The following is a 21,671-nucleotide window of genomic DNA, read 5'->3' as shown; positions in this document are numbered from 1 at the left end:
TTTATTGTCGTTTTTAATTTAACTATTTAGGTACCAACTATGTGATGGGGTGGACAACTGCGGTGATGGTACTGATGAGAACAACATGACTTTGTGCGCAAAGAAGACGCGCCCTTGTAATGTGTTTACCGAGTTCAAGTGCGCTAATGATAAGTGCATTGATCGAAAACAAGTTTGTGACTTTGGGGATGATTGCGGGGATAGCTCGGACGAACTGGGGTGTCACCATAATAATGTGTGCAGCAACTCAACCAGGGGGGGATGTGAGCATACTTGCACTAATGTTCCAGGAGGTGGATATATCTGCACGTGTTTTCCTGGATTTATTATATCAAAGGATAACAGGAAGCTTTGCCAAGATGTGGATGAATGCGCCACAGGACAGCACCACTGCTCTCAAACATGCACGAACCTCAACGGAACTTACTCCTGCTCGTGTAGAGACGGGTTCCATTTATCCGATCAATTATCTGGCGTTTGTCGAGCAATGACCGAAAATTCTGAGCTGCTTTTTGCCAACGGCCCGGAAATTCGAGCTTTGGACTTATTGCTCAAAGACGAAAAAGGGATCATCAGTGAAGAAAAAAGAATTGAAGCCCTGGATTATCACCCATCAACTAAAATGATCTTTTGGGCGGATTCCTATGATAAAACCATAAAGCGCAGTTATCTTCCATTAGCCCTAGATGGGGAGGTTAAAACTGGTTTTGCCCAGGATTTGGAGATGAAGGGTAGCTCCAAACCCACCGCCATAGCCGTAGACTGGATCGGGGATAATCTTTATTGGACGGAAACAGACAGAGCCGGATCTAAGCCCAAAGGAAGAGTCATGGTGGCTAAAACTGATGGAAGATACCGCAGGGCTTTGGTTAATGTAGGTCTGGAGAATCCTACTTCTTTGGTATTAGATCCGCAGCTGGGTAGAATGTTTTGGACGGACTCTGGATCGGCGCCGAAGATCGAAGTGTCTTGGATGGATGGTTCGAAGCGCCGTCCTTTGATTACGGATGAAATTAGACATCCAACCGGGTTGGCTATTGACTACCCCATGGGACACACTCTCTACTGGGTGGACACCAAGTTGAACGTTATTGAGAGCATGAAACCTGATGGTCAGTGAGATATTTTGCTTTTCTCGTTTTTAACACATTTTTTAAAGAGAAATTTTGGATTTTGTACGGGCGATTACTGTGTAACCTAAACTGAAATACTCAAAAAGAAGCTGCGTTTCGAATGTGTTCAATAGACGAAGCTAGAAATGTCATCTTGACATAATGCTTTTTGCTATAGCCTTTGGCTAGGAAACCGTAAATCTTGAAATGTGGCAACGACGAAGCGCTCGTCGGCCATTTTATTTTTTATTTACTTCTTATGATTTTTATTTTATTGTTTTTTAATGTTAAAATTAAGCTTAAAATTTAATAGTTTTAACATTTTTGTTTAGTATTAGAAAAAAGTTTCAACGATTTATGAAATTCTAATGTAACAGGATCAATGAGGAAGGTCATTCTCAAGGGGGACATGCTGAAACATCCAATCTCCCTAGATGTATTCGAAAATCATCTCTTCTGGATAACCAAGGACACCGGAGAGGTGGTGAAGCAGGATAAATTCGGGCGTGGTGTGCCTGTAGTAGTGCAACGTGACCTCCTAAATCCCTCGAGTGTCAAAGGTAGTTCTCTTTTATATCCTTGTGTTTGACAATGGTTATTAAGAAATTTTTATTTAGTGCTCCATGACCTGAGATATAACGTATCTGTTCCCAATGCGTGCAAGAGCAACCAATGCTCACATTTGTGTCTGATAGTGCCCAACGGACATCGGTGCTCATGTCCTGATTCATCGGTGATGCCCTCGCATAAAACTAAAGCAGAGATTATCTGTGATGCCCCAATAGGTACGAAGTATTTACTGTTGATCAATTATTTGTTAAAATGACCCCAAAATGCATGTTTTCAGACCCTGAAAGGGCATTGCCTCGAGTGTGTCAGTGCCAAAATGGAGGCCTCTGCAGGGAAGATTTGGAAGGGCAGCTGGTGTGTGAATGTCTGCCCAGTTATCAAGGGCAGTTTTGCGACGTTTTGACCGCGTCTAGTAGTAGTGATCAGGATGGGACTGCCACCGCAGTAGTGGTTCCTATAGTAGTGATTTTGCTTATATTGGGAGCTGCCACTGGTGTGTGGTTTTTCATCAGAAAAAGACCCTTGTAAGAGTCAGAGTCGTATCAAAGTTTTTTCTCTAATTATACGTGTTATTGTAGCGGCAAAGGAGTGGGTTTAGGCTCCCTAGCAAGCAGCCAGAGCGTGTCTTTCAGACAAGGGACAAATGTGGAATTTGGCTCTCAAAGTTTCAATGGATCCTCGGGAGCTCCAGAACCATTGGAAGTGGCATATAACTTAGATACAGTGAACACTAAAAATCGAGATTTTCATAACCCCATGTATGATGCCGTCCAGAATAATCCAGAGATGATGGGCAATGGCAGCGGAGGTTCGTGTTAATTTTTATATTCAAAAATCTTGTAAATTGCAACCTGACTTCTAGCTTTATATGAGGTGCCTTCAGACGTATCCAAATCCAAATCTGAGAGCTTCACTGAGCCCCCTAGTGCAGTAATTGCTCCTTCCAGCGTAACTCACAGGTGAGTTTTTGTTTTGAGTGCGAAAACTGTTTAGTGACGAATTAATGTTTAGAACGTCCCCGCAAGTGCAAGTGAGACACAAAGAGTTGAACCCGGCCAGTCATGACACCGGAAAGGACACTCAGAAGCTCGTGGAAGAGGACTGCTGATACCTCTGGCAAAGAACTCGTTTTAAGATGTTCCTCGTTCGATCGGAAGAGTTTTATTATCAACATCTGTGATTTTTTTTATATAAATTTAATCGGTAAACATTCCCTTGAGCTGTCTCGTATATTGCAAGCGTGCAGAGTCTATATTTTTCTATATTTAACAAGGTTTGTCCTGTAAGAAAACGGCGTGCTTAAAGTGCCATTTTGAGCCTTCAGGACAGGCCATACTGACTGGTTGAATTCGAGCTGTAGACGATCTTCCATAGATTAATCGTTGTTGTAAATACGCGGTGTGACTGTGTCCGTTCTATCTCCGAAAACCGTCCAGTATAAACATGCCAAAATATCAAAACGTTTTTTTTCGGTTGAATTGTTCTAGAATCGTATTTTTGAAAAGTTTATCAGCTTGTTATTTAATTCTTACATAGATTTATTTTAGGTTTTAGATATACTTCTAATTTTAGCGTAAGCCCCCGTGCAAGTAGTTGTAAGAAAACAGTTTTTGTTGTATAAAGTTTCCCGAGTTACATGAAAACCTTTTAAAAACTTTAGAAGTACTTAACATACGCGCATGAGACGTTTTTAAAGGGTTTAATACGTTTTAACATTGTTGATGAATGTTTTTTTATACTTGTAAATACTTCCCGGGAACAAATAAGTAGGTTTAAATAAAGCTATAAAGGTTGTTTTATTGAGTGGTTTTTGAATATTCTTCCCTTTAACAAATCACCTCGAAAAAGTCAGCATTACCGTTCTGCCATGAAAAATGGTTATTGATGCTTAGGAGATATGCTTTACGCTCCTGCGGAGAGGAAGAATTTGGTGACCCAAAAACTTGTCGAAGAGGGTTTTGAAGTGAGTAAGTGGTACGCCTAAGTCATAAATTTGATTTCCAATATACAGTGGCGTACACGGCAATTTCACAAAACAAGCTGAAAATTGAGGTGCTCCGATTTCAGCGAGACTTGGTTGGAGCCAACCATACAATTTAGATATCTCGCGGTCAAAGCTCGAATCGGATAACTTCTATTTTTCGACCCAAAAAGCTAAATTGTCCGATTTGAATTTTGATCGCGGCATATCAATGCTGCCTGGTATGGCTATTGTAGAACCAAATCTCTCTGAAATCGGAGCGCTTTAATTTTAATTCACTTTTTTTTGTGATATTGTCATGTACGCCACTGTTTTTAAAGACGAAAATTTTTGCACAAATCATGAAAAATTGACACAAACATTTTTATTTACTACGATTTTTTAAAAATTGCGTGAATTACATATGTATTTTCGAAATGCACGATTTTTGATCATCGTGAAAAGCTTTATCGTAATCTACCTTACTACTCTGTAGCTCCATTATAAGAGACTTTATATGTCGGAGCGATAAAACCAAACGACATACGATTTCTTTTATATAATTTTATTACTGGAAGAGTCATTATGTTAATATTACACTGAGAAACAGTTAACCTTAAAATGTATCATATTCTTCACCTAATGACAGTGTTTTATTAAATTCATCTAACGCTTATACAGACATGATTTTGAAGTTAAAGTTTCGAAAACTCTACGAAACATACCGAAAAATGCTCGTATGTTTTTGCAAAATCTCAAAAAATCTACGAGACAAGAAAAAGTTGATAGTTGGCCAATTCTCCCGCGTACAACATTAAATATTGCATATAAAAATTGACCAGCCATTGTTAACGCTACTTAGTATCTTATACGTTCTCTGTCCTAATTACCAGGTTACAATACAGCAGTTAGAAACGCTATATAGAATAAAAACATCTGTAAAAATCTACAAAAACAAGATATCTGTTGATAACACGCTTCTAAATATTGTTTTCGATGAAATGGTTACACATAGAAATTTTTAAATGCTCCTATAGTACACTTAGTTAATAGCTAGAAAATTAGTTGCACCTCCCGCTCTTTCAGGCCACTTTTGCCATCGAAATTCTCCAACTTTCGCCATCTTAATACTGAAGAATGGCTTAAGTAAACCGACGGGAAAGCTCAACTTAGGCCTGACAGGGTGGAATTTAGACCTCAGTAAACCACTTAAATACGAGAAATGATCCAACTGTTAAAAGAATAACGTATGCAAAAATCAATTTAAAAAAGTAGCTTTCGCTCAACCCTGTACGAAATCAATTAGCGGTAAGTAACCAAGATGATGATTTGTCTTTAAAATTGTAAATGCTTTTACTGATAGTTGTGGAATTCTTCTCCAGATGATTTGATCTTTTTGATGCTTAATTTCGGTTGTTTCTACGTGCAGCTAAAGGAGAAAAACAATCATAAAGACTTCTATTAAAAGGCATATTCGACTTATTTAAATACATCGGTATGCCGTCGTTCCTAATATCGTTATTCTGCAACAGGGGGCAGTACACTATACAAACTTCTGACGAATCTCTGTTAATGAAGCGATGATATTACAAACGACGGCAGTCTGACGCGATTTTAAAAGTCTACCGTACTTTTTTTTGTAAAAGATGAAGGGTGAACAAACTGAACAAAAAATGGGCAAATAAACTAAAATATGGATGACACGATACGGTTACCTTTCTTACCTTTGGCGCTCTGACTCTTCGCGGGTTTGGACTTGCATTTTTTGGTGATTTCGCGCTTTTGGTCGCAAGAAGGGTCGCTGCCTGCTTTCAGTTTGTCGCTGCGAGTCATCTGGCCCTGGGCGTTGCACTCGGCCCATGTCCCCTTCTCGTATCTGCACGCTAAAGAAAATAACACAACTGCAAAATTGGTAAAAGCCGACGGGGCGCAAATAGTGTCGTCGAAGGCCGTCACAGCCACGCCGAGGTAAATAATTAATGCATAAGCGGTTAATTAACCCCAAAGTTAATTAAAGTGTCCCTAATTACGTTAAATGTTAATGGAATCGGGGCGGAGGTTATTACCGACGTCGGGTTAATGAGGTGTACGCAGGCCGTTTGGTATTTGCTTCACATGCCGATGAAAAATTGAAAAAAAAGAGAGGAAAATTAAATTCCATCGTGCACTTATTCATAAATCAGGCGGAATAATACCCGAGGACGAAAATTCGTCAGATTTATTCGAGCAGCATTAAGCCTGTAAAACCGTCTTCTTAATCTCCGCGCGCCATTTTTCCATTTGAATTTCCAATATGCTGCTCTGCAGGATTGAGATTTTAAGACTTCTCTGCCAGGTGTTATCGGGTTTAATAAAAATGAGTGTGAAGAGCGGAAACTTACGAGACACGTCATACAAGATGTGCCGAAATGAAAGGTATGAAAATCGACGAAAAGATCTACGCACAACACGTACACAATTTTTGTGGGCGTCGAAATCTACTTCCAACATTTCGGCTCGACCAACGAGTGTCATCATCAACTTTATTGTTCCATTCTGTGAGAAAACTTCCATGACACGTAAAGAAAATACATCCCTCTTTTGAGCCTCTCAATTCTCGCAAATCGTTCGTTTATCCATCAATCGTACACGAGCGTTTAATCTGTCCAAAAGGGAAAAAAGGCGCAGCCAGGAGTTTTATTATGTAACATCATTTCCCATCAAGTAAATCAAACATGATTGATTACCCGGCCGTCGATTCTCCCCAGGACAAAAAGGATAAATGTATCGCTTATAAACTTTCCTCGGTGCCTTTTTCCTCCAAACCCGCAAAACTAATGAGAAGAAACTTTTAAAAAATACTACCCCCATAAAGATGAACTTCATCTATTTTGCCAGAGCGTTCGTCTTTTTATGGAAAAAGTTTGCAGATTAAAGTTTATCATTTTTCCGTCAGCAGAGGCACAATATGTTGTGCTTTTGCTGCGAGTGTTGACCCAAAAAACTGGCAACACAACCGGGAAAATTCCTTACCTTTCTTGCACTTCTTCTGCATGGTCTTGGTCGGCTCGCAACTCGTCTGGTTGCCCTTTTTCAGAGTGAGCGTCCTCGATCTCTGGTTAGTTTTCGAGTCGCATTCGGACCAGGCTCCTTTCGTGTAACGGCATTCTTCTACAAAATAGATTAATATCTTAGATTAACGAATGTGTTGGGTGAGCAAAAATTCCCTTCGAAAACCTTTTCCTCATCGAGGAAAAAGCTCAATTGAAAACCCATCCGAGCGGGAAACATTTTCACACTCCGCGAACTCGGAGCAAATAAAAGTCAGGAGTTAAGCATTGCACGTCATTACAAAACGAGGTCTTACGTCGAAGTTGCTCCGTTCAATTCCGCTTTGAAATGCGAGAGATGTTTCACGATTAGATCCTGGTATTAAAGGGAAATGTTGTTCCTTCTCTATATAAAAGACGCGAACGAATCGATACCAGAAACAGACATTCCTCTTCATCAATTCGTTCGAAACAAACTTTGGTTTTTGCGCTCGCCATTTTGAACGAGGTGTAATTAATTACGGAACTTCCCACTGCTCTGCCACTGAGCTACAAATAATGTTAAAACTTTTGGGTTTTCACTGAACAATCGAATGAAGTTCACCCCCCAGACATGCATCTTGCTGAAATGGCGAACGCGCCGTGCGGGCTCTTGTACAGTTTCCTTCCGAATTTACAAATTTTCCGTTAAAACAAAAAATCTGTTAAAAAACCAGGACTATCAGCCACCAATATATACTCAGTAAGGAAACATGCTCGAGCTTCTTCGGTGATTTCGGGATTTATATGCCACGTTTGGCAACGATGCTTCTCCCACATGTTGGGCGCGGCGTTGCCATGTTTCTGCCTTTGTAGGGGAATTTTCAGAATTAGATGATGTAGATGTCCCTACGCAGGGCGGTTTGAGGCTGGCACGACTGATCCGCGTTGGATCAAGCAAAGAGGTGCAAAATACGAATTCACTCGACGCAGTTAAAGCTCATAAATCTAAGATCCACCACATTGTTTGACTTATTTTAATCCTCGTTTTACACTGCGGCATTATAAATAAACGCGGTTTAACGACCCGGTACAGATGTTCCTTTACGACGGTTGTGCGCCCAGAGCCGAAGTTATTCAACATGAAATTAACATTTGCTTTAGTTCGCCCCTAAAACTGAGATATTGCAATAAAAATCGAAACGTTCCCGTTTCGGGGGAGAGGTCAATAAATCTAAAACAATGGCAATTCCAGGGATTAAAACCGTGCCGTTATTTTTAATTACTGTCGATCCGGGATTGCGCCTGAACAAACACGTTGCGAGGGCCAGGAAAATTGACTCTCAATATTTTTAGGGCCGTAATAAGAAAATCAGCCCTTCAAGTGGGTTTAATGGAGCGCCAACGGAGACACTCCAGGACGTGCGCCCTTCCAAACCCGGAAGCCATTATAAATTTTATAAATATTCAATTTCTGAGGTAATACGAAAATCTCGAGTGTGCTGCTGCTTAAGGCCGATACGAGTGGCACGGAGGACAGGGGCGGCCTCGCCATATGGCTAAACGCAAAAAAAGACCATCAAGTTAGAAACTCCATCAAGGGCTGTCCCATTTATTTGCACTCACGGCTTTGTTTCATCCGTCGATTTTGGCCGAACTTGCAGCGGTCAGAATTAATTAATTTTCCCCAGTGGGGTGTGTATTTGCCAGTATTAATCAAATCCGCGAAAGTTGCATTTTTGCTCTCTCGCCATGTTAAAAATTCCATTTCTAGGGCGCGGGCCTGATTAAAATGCGAGTAGTGATAAAAGGACAGGGCCGAAATGGTGTTGCCGCTGAAATATGGACCAATTAAAATAAATTTATGTCAGGCAATCAGTAGTTTAAATCATCCAGTTGTTCCAGCTAAATGTGGTTTTAGTTTTATGGGCTAATTCGGTATCTCTATGCAGGAAACACATTTTCAACCTTCAGTGCGACCCATATTCTGCATTACAGCTGAATGCCGAACGGTCAATATTTACAGCCGACAAGGACACCAGACTTGCGTTCCGTTGATTTCTTCTTGCGGGCTATTATCCCACGTGTGTTGCTCACCCTACAACCACGGGGCAAATATCTCATAAACCATACGAGCCATTGAGAGCACATGATACCAAATTGAAATTTGAACATCCCGTGGAAAATATTTCAATATTTTAAGAGACGCGCATTTGCCATTATGTCCAGAGAAACTGCGACGTTCCTTATCTCCCTTGTTTGATTTTTCTGGCCGGCATTTTGATAAGCGCGTCCAGAATTATGCTTAGGGAAACTACCAAATGGAAAATTCGATCACACTTTTGGTCTCCGGTTTTGCATGTCTCGTTCCGTTCGATTTGATGTGACGGTTCCACCTGCGTTCTTCGAGGTGCGTCCGCCATTATGTCCAGACAAATTGCCTTAATAATTAAAACGCTGTCTTGGCAAAATTCTTGGATGTAAAATGGAACAACTTAACCCCATTGTGAAACAATGGTTTGAAAAGTTCTCGCACAAAGACGGTGCAAGACGTGTATCGCCCACCTGTTTACCAGGGGAAACGGGGCGAAAATTTAATTTAAACTCCTGGCAAATCCACTTGACGAGTTTTACCGAGACGGCCCCGGATAGGAATCGCGTTAAATTCTATGGTCTGCGCCATGAATAATTTGTGGCAGTTTTCCACCAGAAAGTTTCGCCAACTTCCTCATCCCGCGGGCGCGGCACTCGTTCTCACCCTCTCCGGTAATTAATTGCACCTTGTTCGAAAGGGACCATTGAGCCCGGAACAAAAAGACCAAAAACAATAAAGTGTAAAACTGGCCGATGGACGAAGAAGAATGCGCCCGGACACAGATAGAGGAGACACGCAGGAGATACACAATGGAGACTCGGGTCATTTAAAAATGACACTGCTTTAATCGTTGAAATATTATCTCGCCGCGTTCCAAATTCTGCCCTCAAAGAGACGAAAAAAACTCCTTTTGTTCCTTCCATAAACACCAGCAGGAAACTCCGATAAAACCGCATTTCCCAATTCCGTTCTGGTTCATTCCAGACCGTTCGAAAAAGGATAAAACTAATCAACGTAATTGGCTTATGAACCGCAGCTCCTAAATTACCGTAGTAAAAGTTGGATCAGCCCCAGGGCAAGCCAATATCATTAATTTCAGAAAAAAAGTCACCCTCGAAATTAGTCCGATATATGGAATATACGGACTTGCATGTTAATAATCTTGATGAAGCTGCGCTAGTATTTTAAGGGAAATTGAGGGCACACTCAATTTCCTGTTGTCCAGGTCCTTAAATAACAATCCAGAAGGCACGTCCGGGCTCCATAATTTACTCCTCCAGACACTTTATCGTCTCAAAATCGTCATTAGTTCTCATCGGTAGATTGGGATCCGAGCCTTCGCAAATTTCCCTAACCCGGTGGAACGTGAGCCGAGAACATCAGCCATAAATCTCCCTCTGTTTCGACTAACCTGAACCGAACTATATTCCCATTTGCGACGCGTCCCGAAGGAGGAATGAGTTTGTGTTTTAACCTCCTAATGGACTGTTTGAAATGGGAAGTGAAGAGGGGGTGAGGGGGGGGGAGGAAGGAGGGGGGGAGGGATGAAGGGTGGAATCTCAGCCTTTTATTTTATTGAGGATGCATTTACCGTCCATGTTAGGCAAACAAAAAGTGTCTAGTTTCAGCTAAAACCCCAAACAAAGGAGTGCTCGTGCACCGTCCGAAAGTGCACAACAGGGCTTGTCATAAAGACCAGCTTTTGTCGGCCAGATTAGGGCCGTTTTGGATAAAGTTACTTACGATTTTTTGCGCCCCGCTCGCTTCGTATCAGCACCTCGTGGTCGTCTTCCTCCCACACTTCACCCTCGGCACTGGCGAGAGCCACGATCACGGTCAAAGCGAAGAAAATCAGCCACTTCATCTGGAAAAAATATAATTTGGGATTATTTTTGCGAAGTAAACGCGTTCAATTTGGGTGTCATGTTGTTGCGAGTAAATCTGTCACTGATATTGTCTTCGACTGATATGTACGCGATAAATGAAGAAATTCTACATCCAGAAACCGGCAATTTAAAATTTCTACGCCAATGGATATCGGCGCATCGACTATTGCATCCAGACAAACCATGAATTTAAATTTTTTCTTTTTAAGTCGTTTTTCAATGGACGCATCCGTTATTGTATGCACATGCCAGGATTTTTTTACGTCTCTATTGATTTCTAATTCGTTTCTCCCCTGCTCATGATGCTTCATCTGAATCAATTGCTGAGGAAAACGCAGCAAAATATAGGTCGCATTCCCTTCTTGAGGTATGAAATTTTAGTTTAAAAAATGTGTCTAACCACCCTGTGTATACTGACCACTGGTTATGTAAACGTTACTAAAAAACAACTGGCAAGCTTAATCGTTATTAAACGAAGAAGTCGTACTTAAAAAATAGTGGTTGCCTCCCTTCTACCTCCCTGTATAATTAGCATCTTTGAGGTTATGAAAATGCTCGGGAAAATTCTCAATTTTTCCAACGATGGAAGCGAAAGTCTCCCCTTTAACCCGTCCGGAAAAAGCCCTCGACAACTGTTTATTCAAAAGTTTTTCAAATTCCCGTGTGGAAAAATGAATACAAAAACACATAATTCCGGAGAAAACTTGGTGGAAGTAAAAACAAATTTTCCCCAGGGCTGCATAAATGTTTAATCCAGTTTCGCAGGTGGATATGATCTGAATTGGGAGCGAGTTTCCATTAAAACCCCTGGGTAAGATTGCTTAGCTTCCGGCCGTGTTCTTGCTTCTTTTTTTCCCACCCCAGGCTCGAAACCCTCTAATTACCGGGAATTTAAAAGCTAATTGGTACAAATGGAGGAGAGACATTAAAATACGATCATGATGTTGTTTTAACCAGGAAATTATTAAGGCCGAAGAACGGCCGTAAATCTCCAGCAATTTTCTGAATCGATGCTATAATAGAATGGATGGGCCACATCCACGGTGGCAGGAGATTGACGATGCATTCTTGAAACGCATTTCACGTAGTTTGACTAAAGCCATTTTTTACGGGAGAAAAACTGTGGAAATTCCCACTCGGAAACGAAACACAAACGAGGCAGTATTTTTGATTTATTTCCGTGGAAATGGCCGCGCCTTCACATCCATTAATTAAAACTTCGATCGCTAAGGGCGGGTTTTTTAATTACTCCCAAAAGAGGTGGTTACTAATACCTACTTAATACGGCAAGAGGAGATCCTTCCTCAAACTTTTTCATTTTATGCCACTTTCACATAGTGTATCGAGCTCAAAACTTGGGCGATATATCATCCCAAAGACGCCACGTTGACATTTATAAAAATCTTCCGCCCCCTTTGCTGCTATACATTATGGTTTCAGACAACGGCCCTTTGGCAGGACAAAAGGCTCTCTGTTGTATATAAGCAAAGCCATGGGGAATTAGAGTCGCCCTAGTTGATCTCTAAAGATCAAATGTTAACCTGCTAATTGAATTAATGGTCGTACTAATTATGATAAGGAGCTCGAGGTCAAAAAACAACCTCACTGTGGAACCCAAACATTATTCGACATGGCGCCTCTTCTCCTGCGTCATTCCGTATGACCTCTGGAATCTTAAATATTTAAAGATATAAACTCCATTCGCCCTAAGCTGTGGTAATAAAATGTTATTAATGATTTGGATGTTAAAAAGTCAAACTTCCAGCGCGCAATTACGAATTATTCATGCCCCTGTGGCACTGGAGTTTTTTCCTTAATGAGAAAATATGGCAGAGAGGCTCCTTTCCTGTTTCTGATTTTGTGAGTTATTAAAACATCCTGTTTTTGGGGAGTTTTTGCTGTTTATATTCGTGGTGAGCGAGAATTAAAGTGATGTTTTAAGGATCTAAGGGTGGCTGCGCAAAAGATATTGCCATTTTGCTGCTGCAGAAATGTGAGGGAAACTAACCTTAATCTTACGGAACAAAAGCGCAAGAACTGATGATGGCAATCAAGTGTAAGCTGCACTTCCGGCCCGATGGAAGAAGCCTCAGAGGAAAAAATAGATCATAATTAAACTTTTTTTGTTGCGATTTTTGCACTGAAATTAATTAAAACGAGGCATGAAAATTACAAATGCAATTCGCACTTCCTGTGGAATAATTTCGCCAAAGCCACCTTCCAGGAATTACTCAAACTTTTTTCCGCATTAAGGTGGGTTTTCTGCAAAAATTAATTATACTACGTCATCCTTAATACTCAACCAATAATAAAGTTTTCTAAATGCTTGAAATCCGTTATGCGGCAAAATCCAAGAACAATCATTAACCGAACCAATTAAAAAGAGTGTAATAGGATTTCTTTCTAAGGAAACCAAGAGGGAAATCACCCTAAAGGGGGGTTGCTTCAATGTTTGACTCAACTGTCTTTGTCTTGTGACAATTTAGTATGAAGTAAGAAAGAAATTAAGGATTTTTCTTAATTTCTCATATATTTAATATTGCTTAAGTCCTTATGGCTTAGGTCATTTCACCTTCATTCTTTTCCCATCACAAACTCTGCATAGGCCACTAACTTTCCTGCGTCTTTACACAATATGTCGAAGTTTTCCTTAATTCAGATTGGGAAAATGCGCGCTACACGTCCAGCACAACTGCCTGTGTACGAGTTTTTAACACCAAAAGTGCATTTTGCACAACGAAATCGTTAAAATATGCGTCAAAAGTCTTGATGATCCAGGAAATCTCCGGAGGAATATGGCGCGGGTAATCAAGTACAAAATTCACTTCCTGTCAACAATTATGTTTCGGAAAAAAAGCAGCGCCACCACGCGAAGAAAACTAAATGAATTTGCTTCCCTCATTAAGGTTGGGTTTCAGGGGACAAAGTAAAGAATTTTCATTAAAAATTTAAGGTATTTCTCATTTTTTGTTGTAGTAGTAATCTTAGGAACAAATCAGTGTCACTAATTGAATCAGTTAAATGGCCAGCAATACGAATTTAACCCAGGTGAATGCACAAAAGAGAAACCACCCTTAAGCTGCAATTAAATGATTGACAGGAGAAAAAGTGTTTTCTTTGTCTAATATAACAGAAGTGAGAAAGTCTCTGCAGTAAAAACTTTAATTAATTAAACCTTTTTTTCTTAGTAATACGGTTTGAAATAGTTTGAAATTACCACAAAATTGATGTGAACTGTGAACTGAAAATGTCGGTTTAAAAGCTAGACATTATGGTAATATGAAACAATAATAATGTGGTATTTCAAATTCGCTTTACGTTATCAACACAATACTTCTAAAGGCGCCGTTTTAATTTCTGTACTATATTGCGATATACTTATTCGTGTGTGCTACACCATTTTTTTGCGATTTTTTAATGGAAAACTTGCAATTTAGTCCTAAAATACATGTCGAATATGTTAAAAATGTTGGCACGCTTGAGGAATTTGGGGAGAGTAATCAAGTTCAAAACCAACTTCCGTTTTGCACTCGACGATTGCTCTTCGAGAAGCACCAGCGCCATCTAAGACGGGAAATTCTAATGTAACCATATATGTAGTAGAGCAAATTATATATTATATAATGTTCGAAAATCCACGTAGAAAAGTAAATGATTCATTATTTCGAAAATGAGTAGAGAGATTTGTGCACATTTTTAGACGCAGATTCGAAACACCGCAATTTAGCTTTATACGAACTTTCAGGTTAAAAAGACATAACTACCACGGCAATAAAATTATTCGCAAAATTTGTTATACTATTTCGTAGTAAACTGGCATTTTTCACGCTTTCCCGACACTCGCGGCTAGATTTAATTGGAAGAGCAAACTCTTTCCACCAGCTTGGAGCCCGTCCATCCCGTGGGGAAATCTGTGAGGAAATATTGGAGCCAAATATTTGTTATTTTCTTATTGTCTTTGGGAGATGGGAGATTTGGCTAAAGTCTCGATATGTGTTGGTTATTTGCGTGCAGAAATCCATTATTTATGAAAGTTTTCTTGGCGTTTAAGCCAATATTTACCATGATGAGAGCCAAATCCAGTAACCACTTTACACCACACCAACCTCATCACTGAGAAGAGTTTATTGACAGCGAACGGGCAACTGTACTGGGGAGATAACGTGGGGACAGATAAAGTCGAAATTAGCGAACGTAGTCCAAACATGAACATGATAATAAAGGCTCTGCTTTATTATTTGACTGTGAGCTGATTATATGAGAAACTCATAGTCCATTAAAACCGACCATAAACGGCCTCACCTCTATCCGCAGAAAATCGATTTTCACCCATTAGCACAATGTAATTTAATGTTACCGGGTGTAACTCGAGCAAATTGTTTGGGCTCTAAAGAGGCTTAAACTTTCAATGTTGTTGGTTGAACTGGATGTGCTTGCTAACTATTACTCAACATCGTAGCCCAATTTCTCGAGTAAACCATCGGCGTTTGGGCTCGGATTTCTGAATATGCTTTCATATAACGTCTGATCCGCAAGTTCAACATTGGCTTGAACAGTTGAGATGTTACGTAGTGCAAAGAAACATTGTCTCGGTGAATTCGAATGAAAAATTCGACGTATAATTCCTTGACTGCATGAGACGATAATTAATGACATCCCCGTTTTGATGGCAACATAATTCAGCCGATTTCAAATTAATTACATCGACATGAACCCGAAGTTGGGCTTTCCTGGAGCTCTACCCATTCGAGAGTTGAAATGTGCAATTGAGCCGGTGTATTCGGGGTTTGTTATAAAATAACCCGCAAATGACACGGCAATTATTATTTAATCCTCCGAATTTATTCTCGAAGGGACTGAAAACATACTCGGCCGTTTTTCCGAAACATAATTCGCGCGGATTCTTCGCCTGTCCGATAATTAATCTTGCTTTGTATCGTTATTTTTGGCATTTCTTGGTCGTCTTACCATTGCCATCGGGAAGCCGAAGGGTCGCTCGTTATTCGGAGCGTGCCGGAAAAACTAAATAATACAACACTGTTCGCCTTAATATATCGCCTGGAAATAAGGACCGAATAAACGAGCGTCGCTTTCCGGCGGGGATGAAAAATCACTCGCATTTACCTCACTGCAAATATTTTTCCGGATTAATTCGGAAATAGTGGACATAAGTTGCCCAGACAAAGACGACTCTATATTATTATCACAAATTATTTCCGGATTGCAGCAACAGTCGAGACAAAGAAAAATAATGGTCCTTCGCAGTAAGATTAATTACGAAGGAACGAAAGAGTGTCTGGCAAATTATATCAGGATTTGGCTTGCTAAACAGAGAGAGCGAGAGAGACGGAGGTCGTTTCTGTTGTTGCTGATGTCGTTAGTTCGAAACTGATTATTATTCATTGAGATTAACGACTGCTCTGAGCGCAAACAAAAGAAATTCCGCTCTGCGCTTAGAGATTAATTAAGTGCGCACTTTTGCGCTTCACATACAATCCTTAGGCAAACTTAAGGCCGATGCGACCCGCATTTAAGCAACAACCCCTTCCGACCACCGCGCGCAAAAAGGGATGTAATCTCGGGCATTCCGGAGAATCCTGCTGAATAATGATCGTTCAGGCACGAATGATGAGCACAGATTATTGTGTTTTGAAGTTCGTTGGAGTGGAGGTATTTGAGTTGGGACCGGCTCGAATATCATGCAAATAACGTGTCCAAATTATGACAAATGTTAATATGAACAACGGGGATTGGATTTCCGCTAAAGAAAATGCTACTTTCAGGTCAGCTAGGGGTAAAATTAAAGAGGGTTCGGAAATTAATAACGTGCCGCGTAACTTGAGCGCTACTCTCACGGAAGCGCAATGCCCCTGGGTGCTCGTGTGGAGGAATCAATGACATAAGGGATTACGACGACATCTGTCTTCGTCCGAATTTTGTGGGTTTGAAACAAAGAGGAAGACAGATAATTTACATAAAACTACAAAAATAGTCGAAAATTAGAGAACTATTTAATTATTTTTTCAAGATTATTTAGTACTCACTTTTCCTTTCTGTAAAGTTCGCCTCTTTGGTCAGATTAGCTCATCAGCTGAAGTTTTCCTTGATTATTTACCGCTTTCTACCAAGTAAACAGTTTCAATTTTACTGTCCTGAGGTACTGTAGGAAATAACCCACTTTTTCCTCGTTATACCCAAGAATAAACGTAGCAAAGGTAAGAATTCAAAGCCATATTATGGGAGAAAGACTCAAAAAGAAATTTATAAAATGACACATCTTCTCCTGTCATTATTTTTAGCGGAAGTACACTAGCGCCACCACAAGCTACACAGTTACATGAGTTTCCTTAAGGATGGTTTCACAATTATAGCATTGTAAAATTGACAGCGACCCATTTGGAATCTTTTGATAAAATATTAACTTTTTTAGGTTTTAATTTCTAGAAGGAAAAACTCTTGAACTTACTCACTCGACTAAACAGCTTGAAATTGGGATTTTCTTCTTTTGGGAATTATTACAAAACTGCAATCCTGAACTTTGTACTCACACCTCTCAATAACAAAAAGGAAAAAGGCATTATCATTAATCTTCTAAAGTATTTATTAACTGAATTAGATATATACCAGTTTCTCTATCTTCGACATCTTAAGAAACGACGACTTGTATTGTGGTAATTTAATAATGAAAATAAACTCTAAATTTATAAAAATTAATAGAATATGATAATCACAAACGATTTTTTGTATACAGGGTGAGTCGGGAGGATCGTGCCAAACTTCAGGAGAGTGTTGTACATGAAAAATAAATGTAAAAAAACTCAAATGTTTGTTATCCGATTTTCGTTTGTTTACAAGTTACAACGTAAATAAAATTAAAACATAAAATTTAAAAAAATTATAAATTTCATAAGAAATTCCATAAATTAACGTTTGGATATCATAGTAAATGTTCAAAAATATTGCCATTAACTTCTAAACATTTTCGGCCTCGTCTATGAAGAGCCTTCGTCGCGCTCCTGATTGTTTCATGTCTGTCTTTAATAGCAGCTGCAGCATTTCTAATGCGTTGAATTAGTGCATCTTGAGTGTCCACTTTCACTCTGTACACTTCAGTTTTAAACCAACCCGGCAAACAATAGTCTAGTGGTGTGAGGTCTGGAGACCTTGGAGGCCAACTAATAGAGCCACCACGACCAATCCGACGTCCAGGAAAGGTACGTTTATGGTAAATAGAATCCTAGTTAAAAAAATTTATTTACGCTATAACTTGTAAACAAACGAAAATCGGATAACAACATTTGAGTTTTTTTACATTTATTGTTCATGTACAACACGCTCCTGAAGTTTGGCACGATCCTCCCGACTCACCCTGTATAATCAAGTGGAAAATAGGTTTCCGACAAAGAATTATTTTGCCATGCATTTGAGCAGCCTAAGACGACAAATTTCATTTGAAATATCTTTACTCAAAACAGGAAATGTTTTGAACTTCTTGATATTTTCAGAAAATTTCATTAAAAATCACATTTTCAAGACACCCCAAATTATCATAACACATAAAAAAAAATTCATTGGCAGTAACAAATTCTTCAAAATAGCGGGTACATTTGGCGCGTTTTAAGCGATCCATAAAACAACCCTCTATATGGAAACGTCTAAAAACGGACGTCCCGAAATAAACCAGAATATTATTATCTTTGTTTATGCGGTCCCGACTGAGAACAGATGGCAAGAAGTAAAATGACTTTGTATAATATCCGTGTATCCATGCAAGAAACACTCTTTCCATTCTAAATCACCTCTGAACAGCTGCTCCAACTTTCCTACAGAAAGCTTGAAATGTCTTTGACCCACCTGCATAACAAGGAACAATGGGAGGGCGGTAAATTCAACCTCCAACAAGCATGTTGATAAACCGACCCAATAACATCAAAGCACACATTATGTGATGTAGACTCTAATAAAAAGGACTCTATAGGATAACCGGAGCTAAAATTAGTCCTGTACCGACACGTCTGTTGAAAGGATTTACAAACAATCTGGACGCCATTTTAGTCTATAAACATAAAATATTGGCTGGCAAACGGGGCGAATCTCGGCTAAAAAGACGAGGCAATCGATTTGCACAGCAAAGGATCGTTTGGGGGTCGGGGGGTTGTTGCGGCATTTCTTTATCGGGTATTTGTTTAAACGGTTCAAGGACGACGCATCATGGAAAATTCTACACACGCTCATTTCCGGGTATAAAAAGGGTTGGGGCTGGAAAGGAATTCCGTTTTCCGGAACCGGAGGTCCATAAATAAAGGCGCGTCCTCCGGCTCTCGGCGAGGTCCTTTTAAAAACAATTCAATAGAACCGGGGGATTAAAATAAACTGACTTAATAAGTGAAGAGAATGCTCTCAGGAGCTTTGGACGTCCTTATAAATAACTCAATGCTTTAGCGAGTGTCGAGTTGATTCTTTCTCATTTCTTTGCCAAATTTCAGGATTTGAAGAAGAATGGGCACTCAGAAAAACTGATGATCTTACACGAGAAATGTTCTCACGTAACGGTCAGACTTTATACCCTTCGTCGCTCCAATACATGAAATGCAACCAAAGAAGGCTTAAAATGGCGATTTTAGGTTTCCGCAAATCAAGGCGTCATACAGAGTGATTTCAAAATTGGGAAACATAACTTGAAAAATAATTTTTTAATTTACCGTTCAGTTCTGAGAAAAAACATTGAAAAATAGTCAGGGAACTCAAAAGTTATTTTATTTCCCGAAAATGCAATGGAATACATTTTTTTTGCGAAAAATATTCAGCCATCCGGTGGTACCATGTTCCTGGGCAGACAAGAGACTAAGAAGTGCGCAATTTTTAAATCGAACCGGTATTTGCGTCAAAAGGAAAAAATGCAGATTTTTTTAAGTATTATGTGCTGGTACGAGTGCCCCAATTTTCAAATCATCCTGCGTTATTATTTTATATATTTGGGGCATCTCTGATTGTATATCTTGGCCAGGGAAAATAGCTGACAAAAGCTGCTCGTCTCGCTCTTTTTTTTTGCCTCAAGAAAAATCTTCTGAAGACATCCGGTCTTGTGTTCTAACGACCTGTTAGTGTGGTAGTCGCCAGGGCGTCTACCCACTAAAAACTTCAGGTTTCGTTAACCTGCAGCTCGAAACAACTCGAAACTGTTCCTGAGGGATAAAGCATCAGTGTCAGCCTGCTGTACACAGGTATATCATCAAATGTCATCACAAACCGTGAAAAATGTCGGCAATATTGCGATTCAAATTTCTGAAATTTCGATTCTACTTACGCAAGACACGAAACCAGACAATCGAGGGTACACAAATCTAACTAACCATTCTTCTTCGATATTTTCTATTTTTCATCCGCGTTTTACCCAATATTTCCATAAATCATAAAGGTCGTAGACCCCAATCGTCAGCCAATAAATTGGGAGATGTGATCCGGCTTAACTGAGAAACTGCTGAAAATCCATCTTTGTGTTTCCACTGCGAACTTTTCACTTTGGCCCTTTTCACATTTAACGCGATACCAATGAAATAAAGTGTGAATTTATGTATGCGATTAATTTCACAAGGGAAACTTATAGGAACGCGTTGTTGCCAAATGGGGCCTAAATTCCCACTTTTTCAAAGCTACTTTTGATAAATTATCCCGTGCAACTCAAGAATAATTTATGTGAAAACCTAGGGTATCCCATATCTTTGAATTCAATAAACTCTTGTTCTCCTTAACCGAGCCGAACTTATCTCAACAACAACAAAACTGGCAACATGGCATAGTTCCTAAAGAAAATGACATAACATGCCAATACGTGAAGATATATCAAATCTTTTCAGTATTTTTTGCGTTGGTTGCGTGTCGTCACAGGAGTACCGTCGATTCTAAATAGAGCAGACTTACCATCTTTTGTTGGTGTTGTGGCGAATGTAACTCTGGATTTCTCGATTGAGCTGACCTGTAAAATGAAAATTCGATGTTTCAATAGGCTAAACGGCCGATGCAGTGTCAGAAATCACTTACCGTTAATCACAAGAACTATTTAATGCCCGTTTGGAACTCACAGAACTATAACAAAGGTGAAGACAAAATTCTCTAGGTAGAGACCGAAATCGTCAAACCGTCTGCTCGGGCTGCAAGCGCGTTATGCCACAGAGCAAGAAGAGCCGAAACAGACTCTGGGGCCGAATTCTGTTGCTCTGCACACGCGATCGATGACGAAGAGACTGAGAGAGACCCACTATGCGAGCGCCAATTTTTCAGGCGTAGTCGCGGCCTAAGATAAAGAATATAGGGCTCATTCTGGAGAATTTGGATTTATTTGTTTGTCTTATTCCCTTCCCCCAGTTCCCATTACGTGGGATACAGTTATATGGACTGTTTTGTTGAGGAGGGACTTAGGTTCTAAACAGACTTTTTCATCCCTCTAGTGAGTCATGGGCAGTATTTCACTCTCGTGCGGTAGCTTCCATTATTTCTTAGTGACTTGATATACCACTCGGTCGACTTTCAACCCAAAGATCATTTTTCCTGGAAAATTCCCGAATGCAAAACGCATATCCCTGCTTCCTCGATACACATACATATATCCACGGCGAAATCCCTCAGGACGATGGAAGCCTGAAATCTCCAACAATTCATTTCGTTCCAGGATATAAAACTGTGTTATTGCCCCGTTGTATGTGTCCAAAATCTCGAAAACTCCCAACAAACTTATTTATATGTATATTCGACCCCGAAAGTCCGCTGAATGCATCAACAGATATAGAACTTAAGGGTTGAAGAACTTGTACGATAATTGAGGCTTCTTTCTTGTACAGAGATTTATCTGCGAAATTAGCGGCCGGAAACTTTAAATACTTAACACCCCCAGTGCCTAAGTAATGGCCCCACGGGTCATTTGTGCCCCATGAGATTTTTTTCGATTTTACTATGGATGAACACCTGTGCATAGCTTGACTCGATTAAGGCTCGTTTCTTAACAAAAGGGCCTACTCCGGCTGTGCCACTGGGGCCTGCGGA

General features: G+C 39.9%; 2 protein-coding genes across 5 annotated transcripts in view; one reads left to right on the top strand and one right to left on the bottom strand.

Annotated features, from left to right (window-relative positions):
- mgl (megalin) overlaps positions 1-3,481 on the top strand; it is a 29,520-nt gene extending 26,039 nt beyond the window's left edge. Inside the window, exons 31-37 of the mRNA XM_066282180.1 lie at positions 31-1,112; positions 1,490-1,672; positions 1,730-1,897; positions 1,960-2,206; positions 2,261-2,490; positions 2,545-2,641; positions 2,694-3,481. Of these exons, the coding sequence (XP_066138277.1) occupies positions 31-1,112; positions 1,490-1,672; positions 1,730-1,897; positions 1,960-2,206; positions 2,261-2,490; positions 2,545-2,641; positions 2,694-2,790 (2,104 nt within the window). The 3' untranslated portion in view covers positions 2,791-3,481. The remainder of the gene's footprint in view (positions 1-30; positions 1,113-1,489; positions 1,673-1,729; positions 1,898-1,959; positions 2,207-2,260; positions 2,491-2,544; positions 2,642-2,693) is intronic.
- Positions 3,482-4,191: 710 nt separating this feature from the next.
- LOC136339547 (midkine-A-like) lies at positions 4,192-20,869 on the bottom strand. 4 transcript variants are annotated; one of them, XM_066282897.1, is made up of 6 exons: positions 20,673-20,869; positions 20,553-20,607; positions 10,489-10,609; positions 6,655-6,792; positions 5,358-5,525; positions 4,192-5,071 (listed from the first exon to the last, which is right to left on the bottom strand). In XM_066282897.1, exons 2-6 carry the CDS (start codon positions 20,553-20,555, stop codon positions 5,046-5,048), a joined length of 456 nt encoding a protein of 151 aa, XP_066138994.1. In that variant the 5' UTR covers positions 20,556-20,607; positions 20,673-20,869; the 3' UTR covers positions 4,192-5,045. The 4 variants fall into 4 exon arrangements, with proteins under 4 accessions (XP_066138994.1, XP_066138992.1, XP_066138993.1 ...); XM_066282895.1 differs by lacking the exons at positions 20,553-20,607; positions 20,673-20,869 and adding an exon at positions 19,985-20,053; XM_066282896.1 differs by lacking the exons at positions 20,553-20,607; positions 20,673-20,869 and adding an exon at positions 19,985-20,053 and having other exon boundaries at positions 5,367-5,525.
- Between the last annotated feature and the right edge of the window lie 802 nt (positions 20,870-21,671).

The sequence above is a fragment of the Euwallacea fornicatus genome, chromosome 5 (assembly GCF_040115645.1).
Source record: "Euwallacea fornicatus isolate EFF26 chromosome 5, ASM4011564v1, whole genome shotgun sequence".
NCBI classification, from domain to species: Eukaryota; Metazoa; Arthropoda; class Insecta; order Coleoptera; family Curculionidae; genus Euwallacea; species Euwallacea fornicatus.
This window is presented reverse-complemented; position numbering and strand designations above follow the sequence as displayed.